Source organism: Mus pahari, chromosome 11 (assembly GCF_900095145.1).
Source record: "Mus pahari chromosome 11, PAHARI_EIJ_v1.1, whole genome shotgun sequence".
Taxonomy (NCBI): domain Eukaryota; kingdom Metazoa; phylum Chordata; class Mammalia; order Rodentia; family Muridae; genus Mus; species Mus pahari.
The window spans coordinates 34544444-34569170 of record NC_034600.1 but is presented as its reverse complement, the minus strand read 5'-3'; the positions used below and the strand labels follow the sequence as shown (position 1 = coordinate 34569170).

The window sequence follows — 24727 nt, the reverse complement described above, 5'->3', positions numbered from 1 at the left end:
CCAACAGCACTGGCAATTGAGTGTAGGGCTTCACACATTCTCGTCAAATGCTCTAAGCTGTGTTCTTGGATCTTTAAAAAATATATCTATATATATTTTTAACTTTAGACTGTGCTGTTAACTTACATCCTGACACCATACTTGTTTTGTAGCCCAGGCAGCTCTTGAGCCTGAGTTCTTCTGCCTCTGTCTTCTGTACATCTAAGCCTGTTCCCAGTACTTTTCTCCTAATTGTTTTAGTACCTTTATTAAATGGAACTATTTGGTAGAGAGTTAGATATATGCAAGTTTGAGTTTAGTAAATGACTCACTTCAGTGTGGTTGGCATGGCTTGTGGACTGCAGTCTATTCTCTGAGCTCACCTTTGATTTTTTAGCTTCAGTTACAGTAATTGGTACTATGAGAATTGAGGCTTGCCTGAGACTGGACTTACAGTCACAAGCAGTCTTCCTTTTTTTTTTTTTTTTTTTTTTTTGCCCTTGACTTCTTAGCTATGGGAGGCCTTCTAGACAGAAAGCAAGGAGGTGGTAGTGAGGAAGACTTACTGCCCATAGCAGCAGCTCTGCTCCTGTCTCCCACTGAGAAGAACAGTGGGTAAAAGCTCCTCATTCATCTTCTAGGAAGAGCTTCAGAGCAGCCTTTGTGTTCTTCTCAGCAGGTTTGAGGGGAGCAAACTAGTGTTACTTACATCACATGGAAGACTTTGATAATATATCCTATTATTGGGATTTTCTCTATCCCTGTATTCTTCTTCTTGCTCTTCCAGCTGATTTCTCAAAACACCTATCTTTAAACATGTCCTGCCTTCAGTCAATTTGGGGGACAAGTTGGAACCCAAACTAAGAATGCATCTGCTTATCATACTTAATATTGTATCTGTTTAGTTTGGAAATTTTTCAAATAAATTTCTTTTGACTGATACCTAAAAACATATAATTGTACATGTTAATGGAATAACAGTTTTTTGATATGGATACACTGTATAATCTTTAGTCAGGTTAGACATATCTGTCTCCAAACATTTATTATAATTTCATTATGTATGGTAAAAACTTTAAAAATTCTTTGTTCTGGCTAAATTGAGCAATCATTGGGCTAGGTTTAGGTGTGTAAAAGAGGATTAAGGTCTGTGTTACTAGTTGAGAGGGGCTGGACAGAGCATCAACAAGCGAAGGGGACTAGTATGCCCCGTGTAATGACAGATCTGGGATGTGTGTATAGCCAAGGGAAATGGCATGGGGGACTACAGAGTTGGCTCAGTGGCAGAGTTCTTAGTGTCTTGCTAGAGGATGTGAGTTCATTTCCCAGTGCCCACATTGGGTGGCTCATAATTGTCTATAATCCAGTTTCTGGGATCTGACATCCTCTGGACTTCTACAGGCATGTATACACACATAAATTAAAATAAATAAAAAACACAACAGGAAGAATAAATGAAGACAGTAAACACTTGTGTTGTAAATTAGGAATTAGGAGAGATGTTATGAAGATATATTTTTATTGTTTTTTCTTTTCTTTTCATAGAATGTTGGCTCAATTAAGAAACATCAGGGAGATAAATTCAACTCAGTGGTGAGTAGATTTAATATCTTTTCTGTTTGTTTGATTTTTGTTTGTTTGTTTGTTTTGTTTTATTTTACTTATCCAGCGTTTTGCTTGCCTGAAGCTCACTACGTAGACCAGGCTGGCGTCAAAGAGATTGGCCTGATTCTACCTCCTAAGTGCTGGGATAGAAGGCGTGTATCACCGTGCTTTGCTAGATTTAATTTTTGTTAGAAAGTTGTCAGTTTACTATGTTCCTTTTCTGGGTTGACTATTTTTCTTCCATTATGATTAGACAATTCTTAACTCTAGCGTTACCTCTGGCTTGCATAGTAGCTTTTCCTAAAATTCTAATTAGCATCAATTTGAGTGTTTGTATTATTATGTTTGGGAAGACCTTGCTTTGGATGATTTTACTCTTTAACTTTGTCTTTGTAGTACGTGTGTTCCCTCCTCTCAAGGATTAAGGTTCCTCTAGTTCTTCTTTTAAATCAATTAGTAGCTTTCATTCCATACTATTTTATCTGCAGACCTATGTAGCTTCAGGTCTATTTTTGTATTGGCTCTGTGCCCACTTCGTTTAATTGGAGGACTGAGGATCTGGAACCATGGCTCAGGCTTGTAGTCCTAACTTCCCAGGCTGTGGCAGAGGCTCACTTGCCTCCAGGAGGCCAGCCTAGGGCAACATGAGACCTGGTCTCAAACAAACAAACAAACAGTAAGTAAGTAAAGAAAAATCTGAATTTAGTCTGACATTTGAATTACTCTTTTTGTAGCCTTCATCCACAAAAGTTTTGAGTGTGCATGCTATGTGGCTTCCTAGAACAAAGCACATATTTAATATTCCTTTTCTCTATTAATTGTTCTGTTATAATTTTGTATTCATTTGCTCTGTGAAGATAAGTAATTAGAAACTTTCAATTACCCTATAAATTACCCTGTACCTCAAGTTTTCAATATCATATCCAAAATACAGTGTTTTTCAGATTACATATGTTAGGTAATAATCTCCCATACCATTCATTCATTATATTTCTAAATCTGGAATGGTTTATGGGAAATGCATTTTTTAAAAAGCCTTATCATTCAGGTTCTTATACACTGTCACTGAACACTTATTTGTTCAGACATGTTTGTTAATGTATGGTATGTGAGAATCATAGTTTGAATCACTGAAGTAATTCTATGCAATTGAACTTTCTATAATGATGGGAATATTATGTAACGTTTGAGCCACTTTGGTATCCCTAGTAGGAAATAAGGAAATGGCATTTTAAATTTTATTTGATTTAACCTTAATATTAATCATGTATATCTACTAGCTACCATACTGAATATCAGGTAGCAGGTTTTTAAATGGCTACCAATTTTAAATGAGAGATTTTATATCTATTTGGGGGATTTTAAAATTTATCTCATTAGCATACAACTATAAGCTTAATCCCTTTTTATCAGTTACATTCCTTATTGAATGAATTGTTTATTCCTGTTGGTAAAATGTACATTTTATAAACATTTAAGTTTTTATAAACACAAAGTTTCCCTCTAAAATCTTTATCTAGAAATAATCATACAAAAAAAGAGAACAGAATTCTTACTGTGTGTGTGTGTGTGTGTGTGTGTGTGTGTGTGTGTGTGTGTGTGTGTGGTGGAATTCTAACCCGGGGCAAGCCATACATGGTCATGTGGTCATTGCCTCAGATGAAAACATCAGGTACTTCACCTACTAGATTTTTTAATCTTTAAGTAGTGTATAAATAGACCTATTGTTACTAGGTTTTGAGGATCTAGTTCAAATATATATTATACGCTTTTTCAAAAATCTGTTTTATGAGTCTGTGTAGTTCTAAAAAGCAACTCTAAGTACCACATTAAAGATCTTTATTTCTGACTGTTGTTTGTAGTTAAGAAACTCTGGTTCTCTATGGAAGCAGTAGGACATTCTCTAAAAAATTGTAATAAAGATAAAGAAAATATTTATAAACATTATCCAAAGAATTACAGCATAGTGCCTGATGATTGAGTAAAGTCAGTGTAGAAACAGTTGGACTGAGGAGCACTTAACTGTCTAGGCTCATACATTGAAGTTTATTAAGTGGGAGCAGAGCCTTTCGTGCCACATTGTATCCTGAGGCAAGGAGAAAACAATATTGATTGTATATACTTTACTTAAACATTGGCATTTTGTTCATAAATGATTATTTTTTCAGTAATTAGAGTATTTAAAGTATTAGCCTTGCTGAGTTTTTGTTACTTTCTTATATTTTATGCCTGAAGTCTTACAGATTTTAACTCTGGCTTAATGCTGTTTAAAAGTATTGTTTCTGTACTTAAGGCAAGAATTGTATCATTTACAAAAAATTGCTAACCAATTGGTGATCATTCTCATTTTCTTAAGTAATTTCTCTGCTAGTTTACTCTTAGCCTAGTTAGAATTTATACACACGTTCTTAATAAAATTGACCTTGTGAATTTTTATTAATTCAAAGTTGGCTTTTTCTCCCTGTTAACTGAGAGACTGTATTTTAAGTGAGTTTATGAATATATAATCTTAAACAACTTAGAACCTATAAACTAGAATTTGATTAAAACAAAATTATACTTGGAGTAGATGGGACTATTCATGTAGGAGAATCATAAGAAAGTTAAATGTGGTTGATCTCTGAGGAATGGTTAAGAAGACCTGAAAATGTCTGCACAGTCATTTCCTATTCAGAAATGCACATAGTCAGGTTCTTGACTAAGAGACAGAACTCTTAGTTGGAAACTAGAGGAAAATCTTTTACTGTTTTAGCAGCTAAGCAGACTTCACAAAGCATGGTTTTATAAAAACGTAGGAGTGTTTTGTTTTGTGTTGTGTTCTTGGATTGTTTTGTAAAGTACCAGAGAGCTGAGTTTAATTGGAAGTCCAGTAGACTTGTTTGTCTGTGGCATGTGGAATTGTGCTGTGTGGACGGTCATTTGTTGTAAAAGTTGTTTGTTATATGCATTCTGATTTGTTTTCATGTCCATGCTGCAGCATTTAAAAATGACTACAAAACGAAGTTTGTTTGTGCGGTTGGTACCATGTCGCTGTCTACGAGGGGAAGAGGAGACAGTCACTACTCTAGATTATTCTCATTGCAGCTTGGAACAAGTTCCCAAAGAGATTTTCACCTTTGAAAAAACGTTAGAGGAGCTCTATTTAGATGCTAATCAGATTGAAGAGCTTCCAAAGGTATGTTAATACTATCAATAATTATATTAGATAATGCCTATGTATAGAAGTTTATATTCTTATATTGTTGTATATATGTGTTCCCATTTATTGGTTTAGTCTTAACTGTAAGCACAATTCAAAATGATGTAGATTTTTAAACTTTGTTCAAGTTGTTTAAGTACTTGTGTGGATAATTGAATTTTATTTTTACTTATAACAATTAAAATAGATAATCAGTATATATGACTTCTGCAGCCATTAGATTTAATTAGTCTAGGAAAAGTGAACTTTTACTGTCTTACTATAATTTCTATGAGCACTTGATATGTATTGTTAAAATTGTTACTTCCATTACTACATCCTGGTTTTATGATTCTATAACTTCTTCAAGGGGGGGTTCTTCTTTTTTCCATTTTATATGGAATTGATTTGGAGACAGTGCATCTCTGAAGTCTAGTAACAACTGGTAGGGGACAGACTGCTGCTGTGAAGTTCTTTCTCAGATTGCCACTGTGTTTACTATTGTTATTTTAGTAAGCTCTTTTTTCTCTTATCTGTATTTGTTTTCCTTTGTATGAAAAGGTTGCAGTAGCTTTAAATTGTTTATTAAAGTCTGTATCCCTCTGAATGGCAGACCATGTAGACTAGACTGTCCTCAACTCTCAAAGAGAGTTGCTTGCCCTTGCTTTCCAAGGCTGTGATTGAAGGTGTACACCACCTTGCCCTTTGAAGCTGTAAATGGAGACTTGAAATTGGTGGCTTAAAAAACAGGCTAGAGCCAGGCGTGGTGGCGCACACCTTTGATCCCAGCACTTGGGAGGCAGAGGCAGGCGGATTTCTGAGTTTGAGGCCAGCCTGGTCTATAGAGCGAGCTCCAGGACAGCCAGGGCTACACAGAGAAACCCGTCTCGAAAAGCCAAAAAACAAACAAACAAACAAACAAACAAAACAAAACAAAAAAACACAGGTTAGACATTGGCATGGTGGTACCTAAATGAGAAAGATCTCTAGTTTAAGACCAGTCTGACCTACACAGTGAGTTCTGTCATGGCCTGGATCATATGTATGATGAGACCTTGGTTTCAAAACCAACTGACCATGGTCATCAACGAACAATTTAATATGCATTATCAGAATTCTGAAAAATAAACTATAATTTGGACTATGAGATTTAGAAAACAAAATTACAGGATACTTAGAATTTCTGATAGTGTAAGTATGTAGTGTGTAGGATAGATAAACTAAAAAATTGTTTATCTGAAATTCACATTTAATTGGGTGTCTTGTAATTAATCCAGCAACCCTAATTGAAATGTAACAGATAATATATCTTGTTGCATATAGATAGACTTTATTTAATGAAATAGTTGTTTTCAATATTTATGTTTGTGAACATTCTGAATGACAGTATTCAAAAGCATTTAAAAGCCACTGCTGTCCTAGGTAATGAAGTTTTAGAAAACTTTATTGAGACAGGATCTCACTTTGTGATCTAGACAAACTTCAAACTTCATTGCAATCCTCCTGCCTCAGCTTCCCAGATCTGGGGATTACAGGCTGAGGTTTATTCTTAATAATGTGGAGAAATCTAGAACTTTAATATTTGTGGAACAATAAAGGTCTCCAGGTAACATAATTGTGAATCACACTGATGCTGTGATTGTAGTGTATTTGTAATGTACTGTTCATTATTTTTATGTACTCAACAATCTGTTATCTTTTATGACTAGTTCTGACAGAATATGAAAACTGTAGGTTAGTCATAATAGAGTCTCAGTCTGGAGACCTGTAAAAGAGAGATGCTGACTGTAACAGTGCAAATAACCTAACATGTACCTAACTCAGACTTAACAATTACACATTTTTCAAGGATGCTCTTCAATATGGCTTTCTATTTGGAATAAGCTTGATTGAAAGACAAGCTCCCGAGCTTACAATATGTAACAGCTACTTAGCTTTAACAGCTTCTGAGAACATAGTCATATATATTTAATATGGACAGTATTTATTGGATTAAAAAGTAGTCCATGGAATACCAAAGAAATGTGAAAGATAATCAGAATTCTTTTTCTCTTTGTTCCCTAGCAACTTTTTAATTGTCAGTCTCTACATAAACTAAGTTTGCCAGACAATGATTTAACAACATTACCAGCCTCCATTGCAAATCTTATTAATCTCAGGGAACTAGATGTCAGCAAAAATGGTAAGTCCTCAAAATTCTTTTCTTTGGAGATATATTTCATTGGTAGGATTTCTGTTTTCCAAATGTTTAAAAGTCAGATTGCAATATATTAGTGTCATAGAATCTATTCTACATAAATATAAAAATATTTTCCCATTTCAAAAGTTTTATAATACAATAAAATTGAGCATCATATCCTCAGCTTGGAATTTTTTTATAAATATAAATTTTATGATACCTCAAAACACCTGGGGGAAAAAGTAGACTTTAAATACATTATTACAGTCCACATTGGGCATTGGGCCTTTCAGTTTTATTTCTCCCAACTGAAAATTTGTACCTGGATCAACATCTTAATTGTCCTGCTTCCCTCACCCTGCCTAGCTTCTGCTAACTAATATTTTAAATTCTGTTTGAGTTTGCCTTTTAATATTCAGTATTGGGGATCATGGGATGTTTATTCTCCTATTCCTGATTTATTTTACTTAACATGATGTCCTTTGGTTTCTTCCATCCTATTCTAAAGGACTAGGTCTCTGTTTTTTAAAATGAAAAGTATTTCACTGTACATATATACTGTGTTTCCTTTATTGACTCATTTATTCCTGGAGGCTTAGGTTAACCCCACACCTTGGCCTTTGTAACCAGTACTGCCCTGAGTACAGGGGTGCAGACCTTTCTTCTCTTTCCCTTGGAAACATTGCGAACATTTCTCCCACTCAGATAACTATTCACTCTATCCATTGCTTGTTTGGTTGTGCACAGCTTTCTAGTTTTATATAACTGGTTTATTTTTGTATTTGTTTATCTTTTTGGTATATATTTTTAGAAAATTATTGTCTGGGCTTCCTCTCCTTCTTAATAAGTAGGTTCCCAGTTATCCGGTCTTGTCCTTTGAATCCTTTGGTCTCTCCAGGTACATCTGCTTTCTCCAGTCCCATTGAATAGACCCTCCTCTCCGTGGCATTTGTTTGTTATATCAGCACATGATTCTTTCATTAGTAGAGCTTTCAAGTAGATTTTGAAGTTAAATGATAGGAGGTCCATAGCTTTGTTCTTTTTAGTTAAGATTGCTGTTGCTTCAGAGTCTTTTGTGATTTTGTTAGGATTATTTTCTTCTATTTTTGTGTCATTAGAAATGATATTAAGCCGGGCGTGGTGGCGCACGCCTTTAATCCCAGCACTCAGGAGGCAGAGGCAGGCGGATTTCTGAGTTCGAGGCCAGCCTGGTCTACAAAATGAGTTCCNAGGCCAGCCTGGTCTACAAAATGAGTTCCAGGACAGCCAGGGCTGTACAGAGAAACCCTGCCTCGAAAAACCAAAAAAAAAAAAAAAAAAAAAAAGAAATGATATTAAATATGTCATCAGAATTTTGTTAGTACGTTGGATCAACAGGATACTAGATGGTTAGGACATTTTAACAGTTCTGCTGCTTCTAATATGGAAATACGGGGTGTCATTCTTTCTATTTATTTATAGTTCTAGTTTGTTTCATCAGAGCTCTGTTGTTTTCAGTGTACTTAGTTGTTTTGTTAATTATCTCAAATGGGATTGCTTTAAAAGAAAAAAATTGATTATTTTTAGCATAAATACATGTAACTTCCTCTGAGAAATACATCACAGATAATTTTGTTGTAATGAGCATTATAGAATGTGGTCTTTATAAAATAATTTTTTATTTTTTGAAATTATATAATTTTCTCCTTCCAGCCCCACCCCTATATCTCTTCCCTCTCAAATTCATGGCCTCTTTTTCTTAATTGTTCTTACATTAAATACATGACTTCAGGGCTGACCATTTAGTATTGGGTAATCAATTTGGGTGTTCTTCCTTGGGAATACTATTTTTCCCACTCTCCATATTTCTTAATTTATTTGTAATGTGCATGCATGTGTGCATGTGTATTTGTGTGTGTGTGTTTTAGGGGATTGTAACAGGGTCTCTTTACATAGTCTTGGCTGTCCTGGCATTGACTGTGTAGACAGATTGGCCTCAAGCCCACAGAGATCCACAAGGGCTAGGATCAAAGGCCTGTGCCATCATACTCGACCCCTGTAGTTCTTTGTCTAGGGTTGAGGTCTCACTGTTTGTTTGTTTTCCCTTTGTGTTAGCATGTTTCTTGGTGATGGTGGTGGTCAGATCTTGTCTGGGCAGCCACATTGAGACTTTATGGGTGTAGTTTCTTTTACATGTCTAGGAGTCCGAATCTTGTGTTAGGTAACTCTGTTAGCCCTCTGGCTCTTACAGTCATTCTGCCCCCTCTTCTGCAATGAATGATCCCTGAACTTTCGGTGCAGGAGTTGCGTTGTAGGTGTATACATTGGAACCGAGCACCACACGATTGCCTTTTCTTTACATTTTCATCAGTTGTGGTTTTTCTATAATGGTCTCCTGCAAAGAGAAACTTCTTTTGATGAGGAGTGAGGACTGTACTAACCTGTAGGCATAGAGACAAATATTTAGAGTATAGTTAGAAATCATGCTGGTTTATTACAGTGGCAGGAGTTGATTCTCCTTCAGGATCCATGACTTAACTAGCCCTGAGTAATTGGCTGGCTTTCCTTTATCTTGTTGAGCAGGTCCAAGGAGAGAGTCCATATCACTGAGGTATAAGTGCAACTACAGCATCCTTACGGTTATCTGCCTTGGTGGTTGATCTAATCAAGCAGTGGTAAATGTGGAGTGTATGTGAATGCTACTTGGATTATAACACAGTAAATGCTTTCTTAGTAAGTAGGAGGAAGTTCTGTGCTAAGTTTTCACTACAGTCACAAGATACCTGAGGAAATAGTGTCGTAAGGATCAACGATTTATACTGATGGAGTTTTACAGTTTGGGATATATGTCCATGCTTTCTTGCCTCATTCCTTTTGGATGGTGGTAGCACAGTGCAGCAGGAACATGTTAGGACTCCCAACATCCCTTGGCAGCCAGCAAGCAAAGAGAGAAGGGAAGACTAATGTTAGAATATTTCTTTTACCTGTGCCCTAACCACCTGGCTTTTTTCCACCAGGCTCTCCCTATCTAAAGTTTCTACTAACAACCATAGAGGCTGTCAATAAAACTTTTAATATATAGGTCTGTGGAAATATTTAAGGCCCAAATAACAAGCTTTCTTTAAAATTGTTACAGAAAGTAACAGTATATAATACAGTAGATATATAAACCAGTAACACTGATCTGGAGTTATATGCTATTTGTAATTGTCAGGCTAGAGTTTTCTCTGACTGGCAGCACAGGTTAGTTTACAGCACTATCTCCACATATACACGAGTAACATATTATACTCAGACACTGAAGCATTGAGAGCAGAGATTTCTCAACTCCTTGGTAATTGATTACTATTGCTTATGTGGTTGATAGTTGACGAAAACATCTTGTGATGCATGCCTGTGCTATGCTGAATAGACATAGTAGCAGGACGATCTTTGTCTTGTTTTTGATTGTAGGAGGAAAGCTTTGAACTTTCATTGTTGAATATGCTGTTGTGATTTTATGAGTCTTTTTTATGTTGAAAAATAGAACTTGTATCCATAATTTGACTTTTTTTTGAAGTCACAAAAAGATGCTAATTGTTACTGCCTTTGAAAGATTTTTCCTTCCACATTCTACTGAGGCATAGATTCCTGAATGATTAATTATTAATAGATAAGGAAATTTGTTTAGCTTTCTGTACCTATCACATAAGGCAGTATTTTGAATTTTTAAAACTTTCAGAGATGGGGAGAAGAAAAAGTGAGCTATTAAAATTTTTCAATGAGCATATATTTTACAATTGCAAAAATGAATGAATCACATGAGAATAACTTTAATGCCCTACCCCAAAATACAGCATTCGGTAAGTACTAAATAAGAAATAGTATTAAAGTATTTTTTTCAACATTTAGAAAAATATCTTTAGAAACAAATTTCACCAAATGAGTCCAGCAGTGCCCACAGACAGTACACAGCGGTTGTATTTCATTGCCCTAGCTCCAAGGCCACTCTTTGTTCTGATAGGAGTCTGTAGATGTAGACATTTTTTGTATTGGCTCTCATAAATTTTAGGATGAATTAGAATCATCATTTATCTTGTATTCACATTTAACAGTTAACTTTGGCAAGTCAGTAATTAAGTATTTACCTACACAACAAAAAAAAAGAAAAAGAAAAGAAAAACAACTTTGAAGTAAAAATATATTTTTACTTTGTGTAAATATTCATTTATTTACTAAATTCAAGCTATATAAATCATTCTACATGTAGTCCATATGCATAGTCCATATAAAGCACTTAGGTTCTGACATAGCAAAAGTGATTGCTATTACATTGTTTTCAGTAATAAATCTATTTTAAGGCTTTGACTTATTCATTCACCTTAGGTTTAGGTGAAGTTTCTAGTGGTTAAATGTCCTGCAGTATAGCAACTAAATTTAAGCTGTATCTTACTTATTGTTGTAGTACTTTGAGGAACACCATGACCAAGCACCTTATGAAAGGAAGTATTTAATTGGAGGTGTAATCATGGCAAGGAACTTGGAGGCATGTAAGCAGTCAGGACTCTGGAATAGTAGCTGAGAACTTTACATCCTGGTTCTCAGACAGCAGGCAGATAGAATAACACTGGGCCCTCAGTGAGCTTTTAAAACCTCAGAGCCCACCCCAGTAGCATATCTCCTCCAAGAAGACCTTACCTTTTCAAATCCTTCCACTAACTGGGGACCAGACAGTCAAACATTTGATTTACCTCTTAGAGCCATTCTCATTCAAACCATTATAAGCTGTAAAGAAAATATTGTCTGTGTTGAGGAATAGATGAGTCACTAAACTGCTTGCTTCACAAGCATACAGACCTGAGTTCCATCCCCAGAATCTTTACAAAAGAGCCTGGTCCTGTGGTGTAAGTCCCAACACTGGGGAGGTACAGACAGGTGGGTCGCTGATGCTCACTGGCTAGCAAACTTAGTGGCAAGCTCTAGGTCCCAGAGGGAGACTTTGTCTAAACAAAACAAAACAGGCAATACACACTCATGCCCACATGGATACACAACCATACCCACACCCATGGTAGACACACCTACACCTACACCCAGAGTGGAGTGCTGTTACTATTTGCTATAGAATCATTTAACTTTGTGGCCCAAACTTTAATGTTCCTTCTTTTTTTAAAAAAAAAAAAAAAATGTGGCTTTTTTTTTTTATTACTTCCTTTTCTTTTTTCTTTTTTAAAATTATTGCTCTTTTTTACAGTCCAGTCGTTATCTCCCTCTCGATCCACACTCCCAACAGTTCCTCATCCCATTTCTCCTCCCCTTCCCTTTCCCNCCCCCCCACTCCCCCACCCCATCACCTGTCTCCAAGAGGACCCTCTCCCCTCCAATCTCACCAGACCTCTCCACTCCCTGGGACCTCAAGTCTCTTCTCTCACTGAGGCCAGACTAGGCAGTCCTTTGCTGTATATGTGTCAAGGGCCTCATATTAGCTAGTAGCTCAGTGTTTGAGAGATCTCATGGGTCCAGGTTAGTTGAGACTGCTCATCTTCCTATGGGGTCACCCTCCTCCTTAGATTCTTCCAGCTTTTTACTAATTCAACCACAGGGGTCCCCGGCTTCTGTCCGTTGGTTGGGTGTAAGTATCTGCATCTGACTCTTTCAGCTGCCTCTCAGAGGGCAGCCATGCTAGGCTCCTGTCTGCAAGCCCACCATCCATAGCGTAAGTACTAGTGTCAGCCTTGGAGCCTCCCCTTGAACTGGATCCCTATTTGGGCCAGTCACTGGACCTCCTTTCCCTCAGTCTCCATTTTTGTCTCTGAAGTTCTTTTAGACAGGAACAATTCTGGGTCAGAGTTTTTGACTGTGAGATGGCAACCCCATCCCTCCACTTGATGCCCTGTCTTTCTACTGGAGGTGGACTCTGCAAGTTTCCTCTCCCCACTCTTGAGCATTTCATATAAGGACTTCAAGCATGTGGCAAGTCCTACATCTTCCTCTTGAGGCTAGGGTCACAGGTGTCTGGCTCTGTTCCAGGCCCTCTCCTTTTCATCTTTAACTGATGCCTGAATGAAGCTACTGTTTATTGTTGGTGAATAAAGTTGAGGAAGAGATGAGACTGTGAAAATGTTAAGAGCTGTTTCCTTGCTTAATAAATTCTAGTCATTCAAATTCCTTATGCTCATCATTGTAAGTGATGTAATTATGAATTTTGTACATGGGAGCTAAGGTGATTTTTTGATAAGCCTGTAGTATTTAACCCTGATGTGTTGCTTAGGATTATTTACAAGTCCATTTTATTAAGGAGACAACATGTATTTTGGGGTAAACTAGTGTGACTGGTTGTGAAAAATTTGAATTTTGTTAGTTGGACTTTTGATTACATGATATTTTGTATAAATGAAAGGTTAGTATGTATCCTAGTTTGCTTTCTATTACTTTGATAATTACTGTGATCAAAAGGAAATTTTCAGTTTAAGCCATCATCAGAGGAACCTGGAGACAGGAACTGAAGCAGAGTCTATGGAGGATGGCTGCTATCTGACTTGCTCAGCCTCTTTTTTTATATACCCCAGGACTACCTGTGCAAGGGCGGCACTGCCCACAGTGGGCTAGGCCCTATCATGTCAGTCATTAAGAAAATGCCCACAGACACACCAGTAGGCCAATCTGGTGGAGACAGTTTCTTAATTGTGAGGTGACCTCTTTCCAGATGAGACTTTAGTTTGTGTAAAGTTGATAAACACTAACCAGCACATTATGTTAAGTAACTATGTTTTTTTTTTTAAGATTTATTTATTATTATATCTAAGCACACTGTAGCTGTCTCCAGATGCACCAGAAGAGGCATGTAGATCTCATTAGGGGTGGTTGTGAGCCACCATGTGGTTGCTGGGACTTGAACTCAGGACCTTTGGAAGAGCAGTCGGTGCTCTTAACCACTGAGCCATCTCTCCAGCCCGTAACTATGGTTTTTATTAAATCTTAAAGCTATTAAAATTTTATTTAGGGCTTACTTGATCACCAAGATAGATATATTTTATATTTTGATAAGTTTTTTTGTTTTGACACACTAAATGTTGGATAAGAAGTTCTAAACTTTTAACTTTTATATCAGTTAACTTTAGTATTTGAGGTATATCTTAACAAACCAGGTACCATTTTGAGTTCATTAGCTCTTATTCCCTATTTGGAAGGATGCAGAAAACATTGGCTGGTACTTTATTATTAATAACTTCAGCAAGTATTATTTATTTATTTAAAAAACAAAAGATTTTAGATATTTATCATCAAAATTGTTGGTCTTTTACATAGGTTTTTCTGTTTCAGTTGGCCAAGTGTATGGCTCACAATTAAAGTACTTGGGAATGTGTTTGGGGAGATGGCTTAGTTAGATAACGTGCTTGCTCTGCAAGCATGAGAACTATCAGTTTGTACAGGACACATTTAAACTAGAAAGAGGACTCATGGAATTAAAGAATTTGAGCTTTTAGAGAGAAAAACCCTATACATGGCACTTTAATTGAATCTCATAATATATTAAGACTTAAAGGATGTGGGCTTTAGATTTCCGTTTACTTGGTAATTTAGGGAGGGTCTAAGAAAAAGATTGTTTTCTTAGTGGAATGCTACCAGGAATAATGCTGTGATCGGCTAACTTTGTCTTAAACTTTACTGTAGGACAGACTACGATAAGGATAATGCTATCATTGGTTAGGATACAGTAATCATGTCTTCCCTGAAGTATGGGATGCTTTATACTTCCCAGTTTGGACTGCAGTCGTGCTTTGTCCTTGTTTGGAGTTGATAGCAGATTTTTTTCCTGTCTTGCTGTGTCATGGTTAGAGAGTAGCCTAGTCTGATAATGCTGTCCTGTGAAGTGGTTGAGCAGAGCATTAATTTCTCCTTCTGAATGCCTGGCTGGTTTCAATATGACCAACAATCTGTGGATGGTTGAAACTATAAGAGAATTAAGTAGGTTGTGACAAAATTCCAATTACTTTGCACTTATAAGAGCAAAATGAGCTGACTCTGTATGTCATTGGTAGTGGGGCATCCCTATAGTAGCTAGGCAATTCTGTACAAGACCTCTACTCATGTGAGCCCCTTGGTCCTTCAGTATCCCACAATGGAATTTCACTCAGAACAACCTAGTATGAAGAAAAAATTTAGAGTTTATTAAGAAGAAATTGGTAGCCCGGTGATTATGGTGCATATCTTTAATCCCAGCACTTGGAAGGAAGAGGCATTCAGATCTCTTGAGTTTCAGACCATGGAAGACTTCACAGAGAAACCCTGGGGACAGGGTAGTTAGACCTAGATTCAAGCACACTGATTAATACAAAGAGAAGCACTCAGAAAAGATGGAGTATACCCAAGTATGGATATAGGTTTCCCCAGAACCTTTAATTGCATTAGCAATTGCCAAATACATAAAATGTCAGTGACTTCTGAAGTTTTACTTCAGAAGGTTTCAGAGGGACACACACACACACCCATTTTATTGTGCATTTGTGTATATATGTTCATGTGCATGTATATGTGGAGATCAGTGTCAGAGATCTTCAGCCATTGTCTCCTAATCTTATTTTATGAAGGCAGGGTCTTTTCTGTAGCCTTGGCTTCCTTGGAACTTATGTAGTCCAGGCTAGCTTGGAACTTAGAAATCTGTCTGCCTCTGCCTCCTTGAGTTCTGGGAATAAAGGTGTGTGTCAACACACTTGGCTCTGTCTTTTATTTTTTGAGACATCTTCTCCAACTGAACTGATGTGGCTAGACTGGCTGGCCAACAAACTCCCAGGGGTCGTCTTAGCTCCTGCTGTCCAGCAAAGGATTATAGGTGTGCATACAGGGGTTTTAGTTGGTTTGTTTTACTGTTTATTTGGGAAATCTGAACTCTAGTCTTTGTGCTTATGTGGCAGATGAACCGTCTTCCAATTCTCCCTCCTTTTCGGTATGTGGGATCCCGGGGTGGTTTCTGAAGCGCCTGGGGTAGGGTAATCCGATCAGGCAAAGCTAGGGTTTATTGATTTTTTTTTTTTTTTTTTTTTAGCATTCTTACTTGAAATATCTTTATAAAAGAAGTTTTGACTATTTTGCTAGCTAATACAGCACATCTTAATTGTGTTAGAATTTTTGACTTACAGCTGGTTAAAATCTCGACTTTAGGAATGACAGACTACCGAAAAGTAAAAGTTATTGTCTAAATGTAGTAATTGAAAAAGAGATATTTGGCATTTTGAGAAGCTGTGGCTTCTCTCCTTTGTCACCTAAAATTTCCCCATTTTTCTCTTTCCCTCAGACAAGATAACACATGTACTGTGAGGTAAGCCTCTTTGGGAATACTATTAGAGAAAGTAAAGAGGTTTATCACATTGGTGTGTGAAATAAGTGCACCAGAAGGAGAAAATAGCTAGTGTATTAACTTGTGTAAGATTTTAGTATGCATAGCATACATATGTGATGAGCACACCGGATAGTAAGAACAGAATAATAAGCTAAATGAAAGTATATAGGAATAAAGAAAGAAGCTGTAATTTGGAGAAACAGTAAACAGAGTGCCTCTTGAGCATTTGTATGCACATTGATTTTAGGCTCAACTATATAAAGAGTCTGAACACATGGTGGAAAAACCAATCAATTCAAATGCAGTTTTAGTTCTTGGAGACAGTAATAGTGCAGCAAGTGTGGGCAAACTATGGACATGTGATCTTAAAGGTAGAATCAGCATTTCATGATGCCTTTTTTTTTTTTTTAAATATTTATTTATTATATGTAAGTACACTGTAGCTGTCTTCAGAGACTCCAGAAGAGGGCATCAGATTCCATTACAGATGGTTGTGAGCCACCATGTGGTTGCTGGGATTTGAACTCAGGACCTCTGGAAGAGCAGTCGGCGCTCTTAACCTCTGAGCCATCTCACCAGCCCTCATGATGCCTTTTAAATGGGGTATGGTCCCTCCCTCATGCCTGTAATCTCAGCATTTGGGAAGCTGAGACATGAGGACTGTATGGTTTCTAAGCCAGTCTGGGTTTCACAGTGAGTTCAGGACAGCTTAAAATACACAGAGAGAGACCATTCCTTAAGAACAAACAAACAAAACAGAGACTTGCATGTGAGTGTGAGAAGTATAAATGATCTTGTTGATTTTATCATCCAACTGGAAAGGCGGGAGTGTTGTTAGCTGAGATGGAGGGATTGGTAGGCACTGCATTTTCAAGGGACAAGTCGGGAATGGTTTTCAATTAGTTTACTAAGTAACAGGTTTCCTTATATCATTTTCATAAATCCTTTTGTTTTGGTTGATTCCCCACCTTAAGATACCTTCTCATCTCTTTGCCCATCTTTCTCCCCATCTATATTCTGCTGTCCACACTGTTCCCCTTCCACATTATCTCTTGTTCTGTTGCAAGGGCTCTGTTTGTTTTAGTTCCTTACCCTATTCCCATGTTACTTCCACTTAGATACGCAGGTTTCACAATTAGAAGCTAGGATTTAGCAGGTTGTAGCAGCTCCTAGAATATGCAGCTTAGAATATGCTGAAGAGGAGGAAATAGGAGGCTCATGAATTAGGCCGGCCTAGGCTAGAGAGATGGCTCATTCTGGACCAGTCTTAAAACTACTTTTAACTGCAATCCCAGGGAATCTCTGGCCTCTAAGCACTAGGCATGTGTGTGGTATATAGATACACAAGCAGGGGAAAGAAACATGCATTCACACAAAAGTCAAAAGGACACTTACAAGAAAGCTGATAGTTGATCACGAGAGAGAACAGAGAGTACTTAGTATTTGTCCTCCCGAGTCTGGGTTACATCCCTTAATGGTTTCTAGTTCTTCCCATTTCCTGCAGATTTCATTACTTCATTTTTTCTTGTGGCTAAATAAAATACCTTTGTGTCTATGTTCCACATTGTTATCATCTATTTGCTGATGGGCATCTGAGCTGATTTTGTTTCTTTTCTACTGTGAAAAGATGAGTGATAAGTAAAGAACCCTGTGGGTATGTGCCCTAGGTTGTGTAGCAGAGGTGTATGATAATTTTGTTTTCAGTGTTTTGAGAAGCCTCTATACTGATTACTATGGTGATTATATCAGTGAGTACATTTATTATCCCTTTCTCCCATACCCTCACCTATATTTATTTTCGTAATGGTAGGTCATTCTGACTAGGGTGAGTTAGATCTCAAAGTAGTTGTAATGTATGTTTCTCTGATGGGCATCTGCATTTTCTTTTAGAATTGTTTGTTAAGTTCATTGACCTACTTACTGATTGCAGGTTTGTGGGTTATGTGTTTATATGTGTTTAATTTTCACAATTCTTTATATGTTCTACTTATTAACTCCTTGGCTAAAGTATAGCTGACGAAGATTTCCATTTTCTAGTCTATCTTAGGAACTCGGGCTTTTTATTTGCTTGCTTGCTTGCTTGTTTCAGATACCAATTTCTCATGAGTTGTTAGGTATGGAGTTAAGTTATAAAAACAGTTCTAGATGTATGCATTTGAGAATTGTGACCATATAGATACTATGTAATGACTAAGGCTAGGCAGATTCACTAAGTTCATAAGCATGGGGGCTAAGCCCCAAGAATGAATGCTCATCTTATACCTTACAACCTTAGGAGCTCTGAAAGAGTAGGAAAATGAATAAAAGATAATGAGAATGAACCCTAGTGAAGTATGGTAGAATCATTTTATTTTCTACGTGGGGGGGGGGCTGTTTGTCAGACTGTATTTATACACGTGTTTGTGTGGAGGCCATAGATTGAAGTCAGTGTTCTCAGTTGCTGTCTACTTATTTCTTTGAAATAAGGTGATTAAGTGAGCCTGGAACTGACTGATTTGGCTAAAATAGCTAGTTAGGAAGCCTTTGGCTTCTTCCTGTCTCTACCTTCCCAGAGCTGGGGTTACAGGCATGTAGTTCTATGCCCAGCTATTTTACATAAGTGCTGGAGATCAAAATTCAGGCCCTCATTCTTAAACTATAAGCACTTTACTGACTGAGCCATCTCCCCAAACCACTCACTACATTTTAACTGTTGATAAAGTCCAGGTATTTGTAGTTCATAACATGTCTTCCACTTTGTGTTTGGTATGTTTTTGCTGAATAATAAAATAAAGATGTATTTGAATTTGAGGTACCTGAACAAAACCTAGTATTTAAAAAGTATGTAAAGTTTAGAAAAGGGAAGGAATAATAGAGTTTTGAAAACTAAAAAGAGCTCTTACTTTGTGTATTTTTGTAGAATTTAGTATAGTTCTAATTTTATTACAGCATTACCAGCACTTACATAGAATGTTTTTACCGTCCTCTAGAGAATTCTGTACCCTTGTCAAGTAGCTCCTAGGCTCTGGTGTAACTTTCCTCTGTGGAGATGTGGATAATGTTTTATTGTTGTTTTGTTTTGTTTGTTTGTTTTTCCACATTAGATCATCAAGGACAGTTCAAAGAAATTATTCCTAGGTCTAGTGTTCTGAGGCAGTGCATTTATTGGGGTTGCTTATAGAAGTATGGATACTAGGGCAACTGCATCATCAAGAAGCTGGTGACAGCTCATGGAAGGTTCATCACCTGGCCTCCTGCCCAGCTTGTAGAGAAACTGCACTGGAGTCTCCTCCTCCCCAGTGATTGTTTTCTATCCGTACACAATCTTGTGGAGAAACTATGAGACTCTTCAAAGTTTGGTGAGGCTTCAATTGAAAGTTTCAATTTGGAGGGAATTGCTACACACCACCAGGCAACCTCATATTTGCTTTGCTTTGTTTCTGCAGATAACAAAAAATGTTTATTGTGGATTGTTCAAATCAATGAAACCATACACTATATGGCCTTTTGTCCGGCTGCTTTCTCTTAGCATACTATTTTCAGGAATCATTCACGGGATATCATATATTGATATTCCATAGTGTGACTATACTGTATTCTGTTTATTATGCTTATATATTGTTATTAATGGACATTGGACTATTATAAATGAGTGTTCACGTACAGCATTTTATTTGAACATATGTTTTACATGCTCTTATATGCATACCTAGTAGTAGAGAGTTGCTGGGTCATTTGTAATTCTGTATATATAACGTTTTGAGGAACCATCAGATTATTTTCCACAGTAGCTATATGCTCTTACCAGCAATATTTATTCTCACCATCCATACCTGAATTTGTTACTTTCATGTGCTATATTTAGTCAAGTCTTTTAAGACAGATTTCTCCACCTAGTTTCTCAGTCTTCCCCTTCTTGATAATTAACTTTTACCATCCTGGCCATTTTCTTAACAGTACTTTTAATATGAGTTTGTTTGATACTTCCCATCATTTAAATTCAAGTTGTACGCTTGCCCTATGATGAGGCTAACTGGTAACGAACGCCTAGCGACTCCAGAGCAGTGGTTTTAATCCGGTAGGTGTTGCAATCCATCAGAGAGCCGGCATATCAGATATTTATGCTGCAGCTCATTACAGTAGCAGGTTTACATCTGTGAACTTGTAATGAAATAATTTTATGGTTGGGGTCACCACAACATGAGGCACTGGTGTTAAAGGGTTGCAGCATTAGGAAGGCAGGCTGAGAACCGTTGCCCTACAGCATTTCATTTAGGTGGTACTCATCAGGTTCAGTTATTCTCTTTTTCTAGAAGTAACTTGCAGGAGCAATCCTTCTGACAATATTACTGTTATACTTTATAATCTACCAATTTTTGGCATCTGTGGGTGATTTGTTTTCTTTTCTTTTTTCTTTTTTCTTTCTTTCTTTCTTTTTTTTTTTTTTTTAGACAGGGTTTCTCTGTATATCCCTGGCTGTCCTGGAACTCACTCTGTAGACCAGGCTGGCCTCGAACTCAGAAATCCACCTGCCTCTGCCTCCCAAGTGCTGGGATTAAAGGCGTGCGCCACCACGCCCGACCGATTTGTTTTCTTTAATGGTGCTGGGGATTAAACCCATTAGTGCACATGTTAAGTACACTTTCTGCCACACCCGCTTTATTAGTGAGGTTTGACCAAAGTAATTTGCTAGATGTAGATTTTGCATCATTCATTTTATCACACAGAACTCTGTGCTTAGTGTTACAGGAAGTGTTTTATTTTTAATGTAGAATCTTTTTGTGATGAAACTGGTATTATCTTAAATAACCCTATAGTGACAACTTTATTGGATAATGATTTTGTGTTAATGATTGAAACTATATAAAATTCATTTTCCTAATTAGTGTGCATTCAGAGTAGAGTGATGCTAGTACTTAAAATTATTCTGTGGTCTGCTTCCATTTCACAGATTGTTTGTTCCTATATTTTTGGTGTGATAAGCTAAGGAAATGATTGTGTGCTTAGAATTCTTTAACAAAATTTGATAATAATTTTAAGGTCTATTTCAAATATCCAGGTGTATAGCAGATTGGGAATTAAAAAGAAATTCTTTACCTTATTTGGTCTGAAGAACATGCAGAAAAAAAAAAAAATAAAAGCAATTTTCTTTTTACCTAAGGGAAAAAAACAATGTTAAATGTTCTGCATTTTGTGTCTTTATCATTCACCAGTTCATAAAAAAGGTACTAATTTCCAGAAGTGCTAAGAAAGGGAAGGAAAACTAATTAAAGTAGTTAGCAGTGATAAAGAGGCAAATGAAAGGTAGTTAAAAGGGAGCCGATTGTTGTGGAAGTGGCCAGATTCACATTGGTGTGTCAGTTTCCTGAGCTCTTCCTGAGTTCGTGTTTACTTTCTGAATCTCCACAATGACTCTTATTATTATGGCCTTTGTAATACACCTCTTTATCAAGACTGATGTATCTCTAATATATTCTATTAATTTGATTGTTTTCTAGGAATACAAGAATTTCCAGAAAATATTAAAAATTGTAAAGTTTTGACTATTGTGGAGGCCAGTGTAAACCCTATTTCTAAGTAAGTCTTTCAGCTGACTTATAAGCTGCCTTTTTACTGTAACAATTATAGAGCAATTAACAATCTTGTAGTATTTAGAGAATTACTTTAAGAAAAAATTATATCAGTCTTAAAGTTATATAGAGATTCAGATTTGTTTGTTTTATGTATGGATGTATGTGTGTGAATGAATGTATATGAATGAGTGTTAGGTCTGCATGTATGTCTGTATACCACGTGTGTGTGTGTGTGTGTGTGTGTGTGTGTGTGTGTGTGAGAGAGAGAGAGAGAGAGAGAGAGAGAGAGAGAGAGAGAGAATATATATGAGTGTGTGTATGTGTATAAGTGCATGAGAGAAGAGTAGGTGCTGCTTGCATGTATGTCTCTGTACCATGTGTGTGCATGGTACCTGAAGAGTCTAGAAGATGGCTTTGCATCCCTGGAACTGAAGCAATAGACACTCGAGAGTCACCTGTCAGTTCTGGGAATCAAGCCTGGATTCTCTGGAAGAGCAGCCAGTAGTCCTATACCCCAAGCCTTCTCTTCAGCCCACAGAGATTCCGTTTTAGATGCTTTCTAATAGTCTTTCTGACTCATCTACCTCAGATATAAATTTGAGATCTAAAGAGAGAGTATGAGTGCTTTAGATCTCGCAGTCAGTGTAAAAGTGAGACTATAATTTGAACAGGTAATCAGATGGGGCACTTTCAAAACAAAGAAAGAAAGAAAACTAAAGAAAAAGGCAGATAATTGGTTACAACATATACCTGAGGGTATGTGTTCTTTAATAATAGTAATGTCTATCTATAAACAAAGGCTTTCTTGAATGAAAGCTGTTAAATGTTACAAAATTGAAATAATGCTAGTGGTAAATAGAATGAAGCACAGCTTAGTACAACCATGTTGAAAGAATATCTAGAATACTTACTCCTTGAGAAGTTTTACAAAAGTTTACTTTGGTTGGCTTACTTGGTTTTGAAGATGGTGGACTGTTGTGAGGCAAAGGAAAAATAAACGAGTCAAAGTCTGACATATTTACTGCCTGGGAATTTTATGCCTGTAATAATCCAGGACAAATATCTAAAGATGAAATAGATATACATTTGGATTTTTTTTTCTGGCATCAAGTTTGACATCTGTAACTTGCTTTATGAGTAGATGTGAATAGAAGTATAAAATAAGAACAGGGGTCTTACCTGGCCTTAATCTGTCATCACTTGTTCACTTTCTCCTTTGCTCATTATAAAGCTCTACAGACTTAATCATTTACAGACCCAAAAGTTGAAACTGAAAATAATATAAACCCAGTGATTTTTAACTGTTGGCTGTTTAATCCTTGGAGACATTGAGCATTTTTGGAGATTTTGCTTTTCACAGTGAGCATGTGAGTTTGTGTAGGGGGGTGCAGTGGTGTGTGTGTGTGTGTGTGTGTGTGTGTGTGTGTGTGTGTGTGTTTACTGATGCTTCTGGTATCTAAGTTTATACAGTCTAAGTTTATAGCTTAACATCCTACAGAACCAGTTTTAACAACAAAGAACCGTTCGTCTTACTACATTATTAAGTGTTTAGAAATTCCTTTTATAATCCTTTTTAATTTATGTTGGATAAGATAACCTACTCTTTCATAGTTATATCCTACATGTAATTCTGTGTCGCTCATTTTAAATGTAATATTTTGTGCAGATTTATGCTACTAAGACATTTATCTTCCTTTTTACAAAGACATGCTGTTACCATTTTTATAAGTAAGTTGTAAGAAAAAGGCAGCTTAATTTAAAGATAACTAATAGTAAAAAAATATTATTTGTTGAGAAGCTATCTTTATTATACAAACTCTGAGAGACAGTTTTGGCAAGAGTCTGACTGACATCTTAAACATGTACTTAATGTAATTCTTTTATATTTTATATAGACTCCCTGATGGGTTTTCTCAGCTGCTAAACCTAACCCAGTTATATCTGAATGATGCTTTCCTTGAATTCTTACCAGCTAATTTTGGCAGGTAAATTATAGATTATTTTAAAGACATTTATATTGTTAGCTTCTGTAATAATGTTCACACAACTTTAAAATAGTAACACTAATTACAGTCCATAGGAATTTCTTTTGTAAATTTTCCAAGTCTATCAGTTCTTACAGTTTCTTTGACTTATTTCCATGCAGATTTACAACTCCAAATAAATTGTAAATGCCAGTTGAATAAAAGGCTATTTAAGCTGGCAAGATCAGATATTTCAGTGTGAGCAGTGCATCTGTGTTTGAGACACTGAATGCTATATTAGCATTTACAGAGTTCTAAAGTGACTTGACAATTAGCTGTTTTCCTTTTGAGAATTAAAGTTTTTAAGAGAGGTTCTCTTTCTGAGGTCTCTTTCATGTACCCACCCTCAAGTGTCAGAATACTTTTTCTTTATGATTCTTAATGATCTCTTAATTTATTTCTTCTTAGACATTTGTATTATTGTCCTATAATACTAGAGTGGTAAGCAGTTTTATAGGTATTTTTAAATAAAAGGCATACAATTTATTCTAGAATTGAAAATTAGGAAGAAGCACTTTGTCCCTTTGAAAATGTATTAAAGTGATCTGCCTGGGGCCAGTGAAAAGGCCCTGCCAATAAAAGCCTTGCATCCTGAGCTGGACCTTTGGAAAGAACAGACTGCATAAAGTTGTCCTTTGGCCTCTACATTTGTGTTATGGCACATGAACACCCACACATACACATAATGCACATACAATAATTTAAAAATGTTTTTAAAATAATGCTCAACAGTTGTGGTGGTGCACACCTTTAATCCGAGCACTTCACAGGCAGAGGCAGGTGGGTCTCTGTGAGTCTGAGGCTAGCCTGATTTACAAATCAAGTTCTAGGACACCCAGTGCTGTTACACTGAGAAACCATGTCTCGGAAAAATACAAAACAAATCAAAAACAAAAAACAAAAAAGAAAAGG

The 24727-nt window shown here is 36.6% G+C and overlaps 1 protein-coding gene across 4 annotated transcripts in view; it reads left to right on the top strand.

Annotated features, from left to right (window-relative positions):
• The window catches only part of Erbin (erbb2 interacting protein), a 98400-nt gene that overhangs the window by 23211 nt on the left and 50462 nt on the right, over positions 1–24727 (top strand). For all 4 annotated transcript variants that reach the window (XM_021208599.1, XM_021208595.1, XM_021208593.2 and 1 more), the window contains exons 2-6: positions 1525–1572; positions 4562–4759; positions 6827–6944; positions 21717–21795; positions 23687–23776. In XM_021208599.1, coding sequence (XP_021064258.1) covers positions 4571–4759; positions 6827–6944; positions 21717–21795; positions 23687–23776 — 476 coding nt within the window. In that variant the 5' untranslated portion in view covers positions 1525–1572; positions 4562–4570. The remainder of the gene's footprint in view (positions 1–1524; positions 1573–4561; positions 4760–6826; positions 6945–21716; positions 21796–23686; positions 23777–24727) is intronic.